Source organism: Lutzomyia longipalpis, chromosome 1 (assembly GCF_024334085.1).
Source record: "Lutzomyia longipalpis isolate SR_M1_2022 chromosome 1, ASM2433408v1".
NCBI lineage: Eukaryota > Metazoa > Arthropoda > Insecta > Diptera > Psychodidae > Lutzomyia > Lutzomyia longipalpis.
This window is the reverse complement of record NC_074707.1, coordinates 33,030,551-33,045,650: the sequence shown is the minus strand read 5'-3', so window position 1 is coordinate 33,045,650 and position 15,100 is coordinate 33,030,551. Positions and strand designations below refer to the sequence as shown.

General features: G+C 33.3%; 2 protein-coding genes across 2 annotated transcripts in view; both read left to right on the top strand.

The window, feature by feature from the left end:
• The window catches only part of LOC129786050 (putative fatty acyl-CoA reductase CG5065), an 824,046-nt gene that overhangs the window by 630,302 nt on the left and 178,644 nt on the right, over window positions 1-15,100 (top strand). The window lies entirely within an intron of this gene.
• Window positions 11,078-14,503, top strand: LOC129786052 (major facilitator superfamily domain-containing protein 12-like). The gene is made up of 3 exons (XM_055820850.1): window positions 11,078-11,799; window positions 13,038-14,085; window positions 14,151-14,503. The coding sequence occupies exons 1-3, from the start codon at window positions 11,448-11,450 to the stop codon at window positions 14,308-14,310; spliced, it is 1,560 nt and encodes a 519-aa protein (XP_055676825.1). The 5' UTR covers window positions 11,078-11,447; the 3' UTR covers window positions 14,311-14,503.

Below are 15,100 nucleotides of genomic sequence, written 5' to 3'. Positions count from 1 at the left end.
AGATTCTAACCTCAAAAAATTATTGAAAAAAAAATCATCAAAAAATCCATTGAAAAATTTATTTTTGTGTTCAAAATGGATAAAAGACTTATTAGGGAGTACCAAGGAGTCTATTAAAGCTCATTTGACTGAAAGATTTTGCTTTTTTGCAAAAAATTCTATGGGGTCGGTCACCTACCCCATTGTAATGCACGTAAGTGTTTTGGTCACAGTACGGAGGGTTAAGGCGTTTAAGGAACAAAGTGAACAAAACTTTTTATAATTTTCAGCGATGTTTCGGCATAGTGCTGCTTGGAATTTAGGATTTATTATTGTGAAATTTGAAGTAGTACATCGAGTACATCATTATGTTGAAAAGATAATCAGATTCATATTTTAAGAATAAAAAAGAATTTTTTTGAGGCTTCTAAAAATACTTTTCGCATGTTAAGAAAAAAATATTCTAAAATATTTTTCTTTTAGCGCTTTTTAAATCTTTATATTTCTTCATTAGCTGGGTAGTGCAGAATACGAAACGGATGAGTGGTTTTTACTGACTTAAAGGGATTTCTCAGTCAGTATAATTATTTTAATCTGAACATGTCACTTGGGGCGAATTTAGTCGCTAATGTAAACAGTATGGAGTCGCTTCGCTCCAATTTACCTCGCCTCGCTTCGCGGGGATTAGTTGCGCTTCGCGAAAATTTTAGATAAATTCTAAAATATTGGTAAAAATTAGGCTACTCGAATGTGGTTTAAAGGGAAATAAACACGGCTGTTTAAAATCTTCTGATATAAGAGGCCTCTGTATCAAATTTCATCACGATCGGTCAAACAATGTAGAGTTGTATAGCTGTACAGAATAGACGATTACCAACAAATAGACCTTTCTTTATTATATAGATAGGTATTTTCTAGCCTTCCATTCCAAAAAAAAATATCATGGTTGTTTTGTATGGTTCTCTGTTTTAGTGGTTTGAAAAGTAAAATACTTTGTAACGGATTAACAGATGAGAAGTTAGATTAGAAACTGCAAATAATATCTTAGGTGAAAAATCATTTCCAATGTCGGAAAATACCATCAACTTTATTTAAACCTCATATTCCCTCAAATGGCTTTTAAAAAATTCTAGGACGAAAATATCACATTAGATTGACCTATCGAGGAAAATATCTTGACTTAATTATTTATTATATAAAGTTTTCTGTCCGATAATCCATACAATTTCACACTTATAAATCCTAAAGATGCGACAAAAAATATGCCGAAACATCGCTGAAAAGTATAAAAGTTGTGTTCACCTTATTCGTTAAACTGACAAATAGAATTTATATTATTCTGGTCTATATTTTAATCAACTCAATTTTTTTAATTTATTTATTTTTTTATTTTACTAACCTTTAGAAGAAAATTTTTGATTCAAAGTTGACTCAAAAAGAGATTAAAGAAACTTCTAAAAAATTAAAAAAAAAAAGTAAATAAAAGTTCATATCAAGTATTTTAAATTCATTAGTAACAATATCAGCTCGTGTTGAATGAGCCAGCGTGTTTGAGGCAGAATTTTGCTCGAAAAGACAAAATTTGTGCTCTTCGAGACTTTGGAAGATCTCATTGTGCAAAAGGGAAAGAAAATGTATTTCTGTTCATTCCCACTCATGTACAACCAAAAATGTTGCAAGATCTGAACTCAACTCCGTGTACATTTTTCTTCCTTCAGCCCTTTTTTGTGCACCTCTACTGCAACCCACTCAACGTAGGTACAAAAAAAAAGTTCATAAAGAAAAAAGTCCATATAGAAAAAAGTCCATATAGAAAAAACGCTCAGCTCATGCGGCCCTTCAAGTGATCACCATGAGTGCTCGAAAGCAAATGATCTTATGAAAGGGAGGAAGGTCCTCCTTGCATTTCGCTTACCCCCAAATTTCCTTAAAAAGACCTCATGCGCCATCTACCTTCCCCTCAAATGAGGAAGGGCCGAAACGATTTGGGCACTTTCGCCCTTCTTTGTAATACTATGTCTTAGATAGCAAAGATTTTATCCATATAATGTGTCCCTTAGCTCCGTGTGCTCATTGTTTTGCCCCAAGCCACCCACTTTTTCGCCATTATTTTCGTTGCCCTCCCCCGTCCCCATGTATGTTGGGGGGTTTGTAGTAGAATTATAGACACACAATACACACCCAGTATGTCTAAATGGTCGCCGTCATAAACGGGATATGAAAACGAGGAAGCGTGCAGATTAGTTCTGTTGGCCGGAATTGTCTGCTTTGTGTCCTCTAGTCATTTGGAGCAGCTTTCTCCGCACTGCCCCCCCCCCCCCCAATAATCTAGGTCCGAGTGACAATTGAGAACTATATAGGGCCAGTGGACAAAATTCGGCCTGGATGTATGTATCAAAAGATGCTCATTTCCTATAAATGAAATGTTTGTTTCTTTTTTTATCCCCTTTTTGGGATTGCTTCTCCGGGGGGATGGAGCGTGCTGAACAAGTAGGAATATTGTGTATCCTCACCCAATGAACTTCCCATACCTACCCAGAAAAGCTCTCCCTATTATAGTGGGGAATAGCGTAAAGCTGCTCACACACTAGAATAATGATAAGACATACATACATAGTGGACTATATGAAGAAAGATATTAGATTTCATCTTGTCCAATGATTGGACAGAAGGAGGATTTTTCTGTGAGAAAATGAATAATTCCCCTAATAAATTACAATGTTTGCACACAAACTTAGGGAAACATTCGCATTATATGGATACATAAAACGGATATTCATGGCAGATTCCAAGTTAACTTCCATTGCAAAAGTGTCAAGAAAGTAAGTAAATAATTTTACTCTTTGACCCTTTTGTAGAGGGAGGAGAGCCAACGGCATTGATGCACTTTAATCCTGAAGAACACTTTTGAGAATACCCCAGAGGAGGTACAAGCTATGCATACCAAATGAACACAATTCTCACGTGAGAAGCGGACTTGGTTGCAAAGTCTCATCTGATAAGGAGAGCGGAAGTTGGCAAAAAGCACAGAACTAGCTGCCTGAAATATTGCCACAATCTTGTGGTTGCCCAGTTGAATGTATAAGGATCCATGGGATTGGGAGTCAAACAATTTCGAAATTGATATGTGTATGGTCATGGTGAAATGCAAGGGAATTTGCCCTTGGATGTTTGAAGTTAATATGTAGTAACCAAAAGCTTGAGAAAAGCCCTTTTACATTTGAATATTAAATCTTATTTTATTACTAAAGGCCAAAAGTGCAAAAAAGAATAAACTCCTTTTATTGTTTTTTTTTTACATAAATTCAATAATTTTGCAAAATAAAATACACCATAATATTCAATGGATTTAATCATGTGTGGCAAATGGATTAAAAACAGCTTATAGAATAAAACATTTTATTTAAGGGGGGTCTCTTTTGAGAGCTGATGAAATTCAATGTTTTTATTTTTCTTAAGGTTTTTCTTAAACTTGATTTTCAAATGTTGGTCACATTTGAAGACTTATTATTGAAGAATAAGAAAATCACTTTCCGCCATCTTAGATGCGACGCCATCTTGAGATTTTCTTCAAAACACAAAGGTAGGTTTTTCTCAGGATCTACTGGACGGATTTTGATGGGGTAAAAAGCAAATGAAAGAGGTAATACCAATGCAGATTTTGATGTAGCGGAATTTTGAATTTCCACTCTGGGGCTGAGAAAAGTGGAAAAACGTCAAAAAATCTGAACAAAAGTCACATTTTTTTTACTTTTCTCAGCCCCAGGATGGAAATTCAAAATTCTGGTACATCAAAATCTGTACGGGTATGTCCTCTTTCATTTGCTTTTTACCCCATCAAAATCCGTCCAGTAGATCCTGAGAAAAACCTACCTTTGTGTTTTAGAGCAGTTCTGAGAAAAAGTCGGAAAATCACAAGATGGCGTCGCACTTAAGATGGCGAAAAGTGATTTTCTTACACTTCAATAATTAGGCTTCAAATGTAACTAACATCGGAAAACCAGGTTTAAGAAAAACCCCAAGAAAATGACAACATTAAAAATGGGTAAATTCTAACAGTTTTCCTAAGAGACCCCCCTTAATATTGATTAAAAAAAAGTATAAAATGCAAAATGAAATAAAAATGAATATTTACTTTTTTTTCTGATAAATATTATGCTATCGAATATTTCACATGATTTGCATTACATAGTTTGAGATTGTTCAGATGCAATTTATTTTTTATATTGCAATAAAATTCCCATGAAAAGGGAGCAAATGACCTCACAGAAGACAATAAATTCTCGAAAAAAAAGTCATAAAATTTATTCTTAAGGAAAATTCATATATACATATATAGCAATTTAATTACACATTAAATGATTGGAGGATTACGTTCAATCTATAAAATGCGCGGTTGTTTTAATGGTTATGAGCGAGCATCATCCTGATTACATTTTAACCATATATCCAGAGCTTTCAAAGCATCATGAAATCTATAAAAATGTTTGCCTTTTGAAATGAGAGTGGTTGCATATAGAATTAATTCCCAAAATTAAAATAGGTATGTGGTTTAGGATAATTATCCTCTAATGGGGGCTTTTGTCCATATATGTACGTATAGATCGATTGCCTTTTATATGTATATCGTCAAAAACAAGGTGATTAGGCTTGTTTTAAAAAATTATGTTTTGATTTCTTTACATGTTTGTTCACAAAATAGAACGCAGTTTTTATAATTTTCCTAAAATTATTTTCATTAATTCATTTATTCGTTTTTTTCATTTCTTTTTACTTGAATTTCAAGTAACCATATCTCCGGTTGTGGTTAACCGATTTTTCTAAATCTGCCAGCTGTGGAAAAGTACGTTTCTTATCTTTACAAAACTGGTAAGTTTTTGAAAATTAATCAAGCCATTATTTCTTGGCAGCTATTTTGGTAAACATGGGCGAAAGTTCTTTTTTCATGAATACACAAATTTTTATTTTAACTCCTAGCATATCAGTTGTTAGTGTATCGATTTGGACTAATGTAATATCGTTGTAAAGGTAATTTAATTCCCTTTCTAAACCTGATAAATTTTTCAAAATCGGTCAAGCAGTTTGGCCATGACGGCCATTTTAGTGAACCATAGTGAATAATCTTGTTTTGGTTTTCGTCTGGGCTAATATCGTTAGACTACTTTGTCTAAAACAGACCATTCGGAAATAGACTCTACTCAAATTGCTATTTGCTAAATACAGAAAAACATTAACAATTGGCTACTACCTCCCACCACCCACTCCACTCTATTTGATCAGAACAAAATAACTACCTATGTTGTATATAGGAAATTAAATATAGCTGCCACATAATGTTTTCTATGCTTGATAGTCGTGTAACTTTGCTGAATTTAGTGCCATCCCCAACAAGATTAATTAGGGGGTAAATTAACTCAGGTGCTGGATGGCATCAGTTTAATGAATTGTATCTTGTTGCACACATAACGCTAATTAAAAAGTTAAATTGCGAAAATTGTCCATGCAGGAAACTTTATCATTCCATTTTCCCAATTTATACGACACATACGCATACTTTTGCAGTTCGGTGTACGAACATTGTGTGTTGCAAAATATTGAAAGTGCTACAAGGGGTGAAATTCAGCGTTTTGTTGCGATGTACTAAATCAAATATACAAATTAACTCTTGTTCGCAGTATGGGAAAATTTTTGCAACCAAAAAAAGGTCATACAATGTTTAAAATACTACAAAATATCCCAACCCCTCCTGATGTACATACATTTACTTGTCATTTATTAAATTTGGCACTAATTGGGCAAATTGGGTTTTGTAGCGACACACTCTTGCTAAAAGGTTAAATAGTTCATATTAAACGTGAAGCAACTGCATGGAATTTAATTGAAAAATTAAATCTCTCACCCGGTAGGGCATTAGCACCATTTAAAACCAGCACCAAATTCACATTAAGCACCATTTTATTAATTTTATTTGGAAACTGCATCAACATTTACATTTTACATTTTAATTTCATCATAAAATTTATAGTACAGCAGATTTAAAAATTTACCTCGAAATAATTAAACTAGGATATATGTAGATCCAATTTTTCTCGGGATCGGCCTAAAATTTGATCCTGATCAATTTCCCGTTGAAATTGGGGTCATACAGGTTGAGGAAAATGAGCACTTTCCTCGATTAATTTTCCCATATGTTTTCCAAGAATTTGAATGAAATTGTACAAGTGGCGCCAACTGGTGGTCATAAAATTAAATTTAGGTTGACAAATTTATGTTTTTTGTGACTTTATTTTCAAAGAATTTATGCTGTAATGTTATGTTTTTAGTGCATTTTATGCTTTTATATTAAAGAAATATGTGTAATAAGTGCATATAAATAACCCAAAGGGCAGTGCGATGTGACAATAAGTGCATTTTTTGTGGTCAAAAAAGGTGAAAAACATCACTTTTTCCAGGTGAGTTTTCCGCATGAAAAACACCTCAGAATGCAATGCAACTTCCTCACAACAATTCTAGAACGCATGCAGAATCTGAGGAAATCATATTTGGTCAGGGAAAACCCCCTAATTTTCCGGAACAGAGCTCCAAAGTTTTCCCGCGAAATTGCATAGGGTCGTAGTGGAGACATCATATCGCGTGAATTTTCCAATTTATTTGTATTAAAAATGCTATGAAACCCTTCACATAAAGTCTACAATGCATTTAGAATGTAAGGAAAATCAATTTAGGCCTGGAAAACATCTCAATTTTTAGGAAAACGCCCCAAAAAAATTCCAATCACCTCACATAAAAAATGTAAACAAAGGGTTGACAATATTGTCAATGATTTCGCGGGAAAACTTTGGAGCTCTGTTCCGGAAAATTGGGGGGTTTTCCCTGACCAAATATGATTTCCTCAGATTTTGCATGCGTTCTAGAATTGTTGTGAGGAAGTTGCATTGCATTCTGAGGTGTTTTTCATGCGGAAAACTCACCTGGAAAAAGTGATGTTTTTCACCTTTTTTGACCACAAAAAATGCACTTATTGTCACATCGCACTGCCCTTTGGGTTATTTATATGCACTTATTACACATATTTCTTTAATATAAAAGCATAAAATGCACTAAAAACATAACACTACAGCATAAATTCTTTGAAAAAAAAGTCACAGAAAACATAAATTTCGTCAACTTGAAATTATTTTTGTGGCCACTCGTGGCGCCACCTGTTCAATTTTATTCAAATTCTTGGAAAACTATGGCGAAAATGAAAATGGGAAAATGCTCAGAAAGCTCAACCTGTAATACCCCAATTTCAACGGGAAATCAATCAGAATCAAATTCTGAGCCGTTCCTGAAAAAATTGGGATTACACGTGTCATTTTAATTATTTTGAGGTTGAGGTTAGAAAACATGTTAATTTTCTTGGTCTATTATTGATACTTTTGATTTATTACCACGTGTACCTCCTACCTAACGGGAGGGATGATTGAAATCCGATTCTACAAAATTAAATATTTTATTTTAATATTCCCTTTTTCTAGAATTGATCCTCCACTAAATATGCTTCTAAATAATACCTTTGACATAAATCTTTTCATTCCTTTCTCAAGGAGAACAAAGTAAAGTCGAGTGAATCATCCCCTACGTCACTGACATAGTTCATCCCTACAGGTTCCCGGATGAACAAAATAAATTAATTTAATGAAAAATTCTTTTGACTGATCTTGTCTTTTGTGTAAAGAAAGGATGCAGTTGGATTTTGCTGTCTCTGCATAGCTATGCATTCGTAAATGATTAAAGGTATCCAGATAAAATTTATGATTAAAAAAAATGGGTTTTATTATAATCTTAAACAATCTACTATACATGAATCATATTTTAGTATTTTCTATTTTTTTCCTTTTTTTACTTAATCAAAATTAATCCAGTAGACCCTGAAAAAAATTTATTATTGTGGTTTTAAGCAGTGTTATGGAAAAATAATAAAATCGTAAAACGGCGTCGGACAAAATTCAATAAAGAACTATTTTCTTCCAATTAAGAATGATTTTCAAGTTTGACAAATTATTAAAAAACTATATATTCATTATGATCCAAATTGTAACATTTTCTTTTAAAAAAAACTCAATAAATCCCCGTTAATTCGTGTGAGATAAATATGAATTGAACGCCAATTTACCTTTATGGATAAATGGATACCTATTATATTGAGGCGATTAAAAGAAATAATTTGCATTTAATTTATAACAAATTTTTAATTCATTTGAATTTAATTTAAATTTAGTTTTAATGTTATTATAGTATTGAAAAGATTTTTTTGCTTCTAGAGAACATTGGATTATTCCAAGAATTATTATTATTTTTTTTATAAAATATATCATATCAGGGTCATTAATGAAATCATAATTCTGTGAATGAAACATTGAATTTCTATGTTTATGTATATAAAAATGTTGTTTGTAGTAACAATCATAATACAATTTTTATAAATTGAAAATTATTAGGGAAATTAATAATTTCCCATTAAACAGTTTTTTTAATTCTCAGAATAATTTCAATTTAAATTTTCACAGTATAATAAACAGTTTAATGAAAGAGAATATAGGATGACTAATGATTGTTTAGATGAATAAAACGATGTAAATAAATAAATTAAATTAATATTCAAAATTCTTACATCCAAATTCTCCTTATGCATCCTCTTTAATTAAACTGCTATGAAGATTGTTTTCTGTGTATGAATTGACTTTGTATACAAAGCATTTTGCCAACATAGAACGACAGCATCAAAGAGCTTAATCTACTGTCTTATTCTGCGGAATATCAAGAACTTATCATCACTTCATGCTCTTGGTAATCAGCAGTAGGAATTCATCTCATTTAATTGGTTTGTTGCATGCAATACCAATTCAATGTTGATACGATACTGTTGGATGTATGCGTATTTTCCCTTGTGGCCTCTGAACTTTACCCTATAACCACCTCAACTGCATAAGATAATTAGAATAATATATTTACAAACCCTAAGCTTTCAGTGTATCGAGGTGTATTAAGTTGCAAAATCAATTAACTATGCCTTTGCGTTCTGAGAAACATTATGGGTTTTGATATACAACCAAAAGTTCACAGAGTTTCTATGCTAAATTCAATTTGCGTCATAAATTTTGAAAGCTTGAGATTTTATGTTTTGTGGGTTATGTGCAATTGGCTTCTATATAGGATATAGAATTTTACTTATTTAGAAATTGAATAAAACATATACCTAATTATCAAAGTTCCATGCTGTGCTCTCAATCCTCAAAATTTTTATATTTAAATTTAAAAGTTTTCCAAAACATTAAAGTTTTTTTTTTTTCAAATAATTCATGAAATTTGTATTAAAACACATTTCCGATAATAAAAAACTTTCAAATCTAATATAACTATCATTTACCTAAATTGCCCATTGAAACCACGACAATTTGGTTCTTCAACATTCTAATATTAATTTGTTAGGCATAAAGGAGCTTTTCCTGAAAGTGTTTTATGCTTTATGTTTACAGTGATATTTATTTCGGTATAGAATTTAAGCTCACCAAGTGTGAAATACGACTCTGTTTGGGATTCACTCATAGCACGAACCGCGTACAACATATTTACCTTCCACCCCCCCAAAATATGTCCTCTGCCACTCACCCAAAATTCAACACTTTAACACACACGGTGAGGTATTTTATTTAATATGTAAATCACTTTTTGCTTCAGTAATTTGGAACATATTGCGCTATTATCACTTCTAACTGGAAAATCCCTAAATATTGTAACTTTGTAATAAAACTGATTTCTCTACTAAATTAAAGCTCGAATAAAAAAAAATAGTTTTCTGACCTAACTTTGCTCTTTTTTTTAGAATGGTCTATGTTCTTGATTAAAAGGTTTTTTTTAAGGATTTAACTTAAGAGGTGCAAAGAACTTATAAGTTGAAATTAAAAATAAAGCATTGACGCCTTTGACGTGAAAGATTGGAAAAGATCAGGAACATATAGCAATCTAGAGATTTGGAGGGTTTCTTAGGGATAGAATGGAAGATACTGTAAAATCTTTTTATCAATTCTTCTAGCTGTGATTCTATCTTTTACTATAGGACTATTCTTTTACGTAAATAATTGTTTTTGACTATATTTCTTTAAGAAGTTTTTCTGCTAAATTGTTTCAAGAACCCTAAAAGAAATTATTTACACCTCTAGTGATGCTAAATAGGTACTAACTACATAATAAAAGATTTTTCGAATAGGGAATTTATATAAAAGCTACAAATCCGTTATTCTCTTATTTTAAGACATAAAATTCAAAATTACTCTCAAAACATTGTCAAAATGCTTACTCTCAGCATGAAAAACTATATAGCACGTACAAAAAGTAACCGACTAAATAACATAAATTGCGTATTTTGAACTAATTTTATTTTATTCATTTATTCTATGTACAACACAATATTACATAGTAATACATTGTTGTTCCGCATCAACAGTAGCTCTTTATAATTACATAAAATCCACTATAAGACCCTTAGGTGCAAAATGTTCATGTTCTTAAATTAATGTTAACCCTTTCGTGTTGGCTCATATGCTGATCCAAACATGAATCATTTCTTACTCCATTTAATATTAATTCAATTATTTTTCTTTGCTGAAGTTTACGCATATAGACTAAATAAGACGATTTGACTGAAAAATTAACTATAAAAGTTCTCAAAATATCCACAGAATAAATATCTTGAATAAAAGATGGAATATGAACATGAAAGGGTTAATGTAGATTATCTGAATTATTAAGAAAATTAGAAAATTATTTGTCCCAGATGCTTGAAAAAAAATCAGACACAACAATCATTTTATGCAATAAAATAAGAAGATAAAAACATTTTAATTCATATTTTTAATTACATTCGGTAACTGGAATGAAAATTATCTTTTCTTACGCCTTTCTATTCTATAAATCATAAAAATATACAAAATCCTCTCTTAAGAAATCCAACACATAAATTCCGACTTGAAAGTATACATACTACATACATACATACATATGAGAGAAAGCTCCATTTTATGCTACAAACGACGGATACTTTGTGAACAAGCCTGTTGTGAGTCAGCTGGTGAGCCAACGTGACACGGAATGCTTTTTTCGTCATAAAAACACATATATTACAAAGAGTTGAAGGAGAAAAAATGTTTTGGTGATAAGGGCGTTTGTGAGCTAAATGTAGTGCGTGTCGGGGCAGTCAGTATTTTTGCACCTAATCCCAGACAAAGCAGTATTTTCTCGTGGTGCTCCAAAGCCCCGAAGTCAAAGCCCTCGTTTTCGTATGGCTTCACTCTGCCTATACATTCACGGAATCTCCGCGTAAACAGAGAATATTGATTTAGCTATTCTCAACATTCCTGGGAAGCACAATCAGTGATGTGTCTGATCTCTCCGCGACATTGTCCAGCATCTGTGTGATTGAGAGAATGTCCGAGTCCCAGGGGCTCCTAGCCCATCAGCAGAATCAATCAGCAGACTATGGAAGTGTAATTCCGGACGAGAAAGTTGCCCAAGAAGACGGACAAGGGGATACCGAGATGAGGTCCACACTGCCCCTCATCCATAAGATTGGCTTTGGCATTGGCCACGTGTACAATGATCTGGCTGCAGGAGTGTGGTTCAGCTACACCCTCCTCTTCATGCATAGTGTCATTAGCTTGCCGGGACCAGCTGCTGGAGCACTCGTGATGTGGGGCCAGGTTATGGATGCTGTAGCTACGCCAATTGTGGGTCATCTCAGCGATAAGTACGGCTCCAAGCGTCAGTGGCATATTTTCGGTAAAAAAAATTCATTCATTTTTATTTTTATTCTTATTACGAATTTATATTTACAATTCACTTTTCTTATCAAATATTATTCCAGTAAAGCTCCCCAATACGGTCTTAATCTTTAAAGTCAATAAAAATTCTCACTTTTGCAGAGAAAATCAAAGGTTTTCTTTGTTTTTTTTTTTCTTTAATTAGGATTGAATTATTTTTTATCTTTGTGGATGTTTTGTGGCTCTACTGCGGATCCCCTCTGTAAATTATGATTAAGCATTAAGTTTCTATGAGTTATATTGTTTGAATGTGATTATGTATAATATTGAGAAAAATGAACGTAACATATTATGCAAAAGCTTAAATTCACATCGATATATCGTTAAAAGCTGCTCAATTTTTTTAAAGATAATTTTCATTTTTTTAATTCTTATTTAAAACTTCTAAAAAATACTTTCTATTTGGATAATATGGGAAACTTTGTGACTTAATTCTAGATAATAATTTTGCTCTATCTTGATACATAGTTGTATTTCCCCTCGAATTTTTCTTATGTATTTTTATGTGACTAATTTAACCACAGTTTCCCCTATTACGTATATGGATAGTTATATTGTTATATTTATATCTCGGGGATTTACCCAGCGATCAATTTATTTTTTCGGCTTATTTTGTGGTAAAAATTGATTTATTTGTTTTAAAACGAAACGTCACTTTTTTATTGATTTAGCAAATTTATTTTAATGTGTTGGAAGTTAGTCATCATTTTGTTGAAACTTATTTATCATCTGAATATTTTCTTGGTTTTGTATTAAAGCTTTGATTTGTCCCATAATAATTTAAAACTTTTTTTAAAATACATTTTCATTTGGACTTAAATCCGGAAAAAATTAGACAAGCCAGAAATAGGATTGTTTTACCTTAAGCTTAACGCACATATACATTCCTATTCTTATTTACTCACAAAAACTGCTTTAAATAATCAAACTTTTTTCAATTCGTGGATTAATTACATTTTATGTTCAAAAATAATTGGATAGCGCTCGGTGAACAGAATTTAACGTTAAAATGAAACGACTATGTCTAATGTTAGCTTTGTCGAGGTACTTTACGAAATAAATTTATCAGTATTTGCTGAGATAAAGAAGCACAAATTACAACGGGCGTCAAAATGCACCTGTCTTTCTATTTGCATTAATTATCTCTCTCTGTCCAAATGATAAAGATGATTTAATACCGAAGGATTTTTTTTTCAGGGAGCGCTTTGGTGTTCATCTCCTTTCCAGCGATCTTCGCTGTTTGTCCCATGTGCAATCCCTCCCAGCAAATCTGGGAGATTGTCTACTTTACTATTGTGATCCTCGTCTTCCAGACGGCATGGGCTATTGTGCAAATCTCCCATCTTGCCATGATTCCGGAAATGTCACGCACTCAGAAGGATCGATCAGATCTTACTGCTCTACGGTATTCCGGAGCTGTGATGTCAAATCTCATTGTCTACGGCATTACCTGGGCTGTTCTGCAAGGTAGGAGTACGGATACCACGACCATTGGACCAGGAGATGCCTTCAGATTTCGGGATTTAGCACTGATCATCACTCTCATTGGAGTATCAATGTCAGTGCTCTTCCACTTCTCCTTAGCTGTGGCTAGTTATGATCACAGACGGCAGCAAAGTATCCCAGGAGGACAGCGTCGATCAGCCGAAAGAGTTGCCACAGAGAATGATCGGCTACTTGGATCAGATAATCCCAGTGAAGATGTTTCCGTGACTGTGATTGGAGGTAGATTCCGAAGGGATTTCCTTAAAAATCCCCTTCTCTACCAGAATGCCTTACTTTACGTCTTTGCACGGCTGTTCATGACAACAGCTCTCATCTACATTCCCCTGTGGATTGACGAAAGATCTGCTGCTATGGCTGCAGAAGGATTATCAACTGACAAGTCCGTTGATCATATTGCAATTGTGCCTCTGGTCTCTTTTGTGGCGTCCTTTGTGGCATCACTCCTTCTTAAGAGTCTCAACCGTTTTATTAGCCACCAAGTTGCGTATCTTTTTGGTTCCGTCGTGGGAATTGGAGGGTGTGTACTAGTTGGGCTTGTGTCTCCATCAGCTGCTCTGTCGATCCTCCTTGCTGTAGCCGTTCTCTTCGGCATCGGAAGCTCCATTACAATGATCAGCAGTCTATGCATTACAGCAGACATGGTGGGAGATAATACAGATCTGGGCGGATTCATCTATTCCGCCGTCACTTTTGCCGATAAACTCATTACTGGCGTAGCTGTTCTAGCCATTGAAGCGATGTAAGTAAACCATAAACTTTTTTCTGCTTTCAAGAAATTTAATTAAACTGTTTCATTTTTTTTAGGAAATGCAAGCTAACCAGAGAATGTCCTGAATACTACAAGCGTGTACTCTCTTATGCCTGCGGTGGAGCTGCTTGTCTTGGAATCGTTACATTAATCTCCCTCCAAATTACGAGACTATGCTGTCGTCGTTACCGAAGAGTGTCTGTTACTACCCTTTAAGACAGGGTAGTTGAGCAGAGTATTAGAAAACAAGGAATTCAAAGAATTCCCATCAGAACATTCCTCCAAAGTATTTTCTATCCAATAGGAATTGGTATTTAATTTTGTATTTGGAGTTACTTTTTTTTAACTTTATAAATTTTATTTTACAACTGTTTTTAAACAAAATAAATTAATGAAATAATGGTAATAAGATGATTATTTTAAACGGCAGTGAGACTGAAAGTATGCTGTAGATTAGTAGTATTGGGGTACTTAATTTGCATTTTGAGTACCTGATGAAAGGTTATTAGTTATATCGACTAATTTGATTTCATCTGATCTGGTGTTGTCCATTGGCAAATAGGTTTCACTCATCTGGACATCTCCCTACTGTGCAAGTCTGATTACTGGCACAGATCCTTAGCCGATATCTGAGAATAGAATATGATTCAGATCGTCTAACCAAGGTTCCCTCTTCTTTCAGACCCTGGCCCAGATTCAGAGCCCATCACACACCAACGTGGAGGTGGAAGTAGGAAATAGGCGAAATAGGACAAAATAATTTGTTCCTTAGAACCTTCTTATTTTACTTTAACCTCGACTTTAACTAGAAAACAAAATCAAACTTTGCTTCCAATGCCTTCTATTCACTTAATTATTCTTCTTTTGGTTAGAACTACAATAAATATCAATCATTCTTGACAGAAAAACTTACGAATAAGTACAAAGTCAAAGAAAAATCCTCTATTTCTAGCTGAAGAAGTGAGGAAATTATAAACAATCGGAAAACTTTAGGTAACGAACTTTA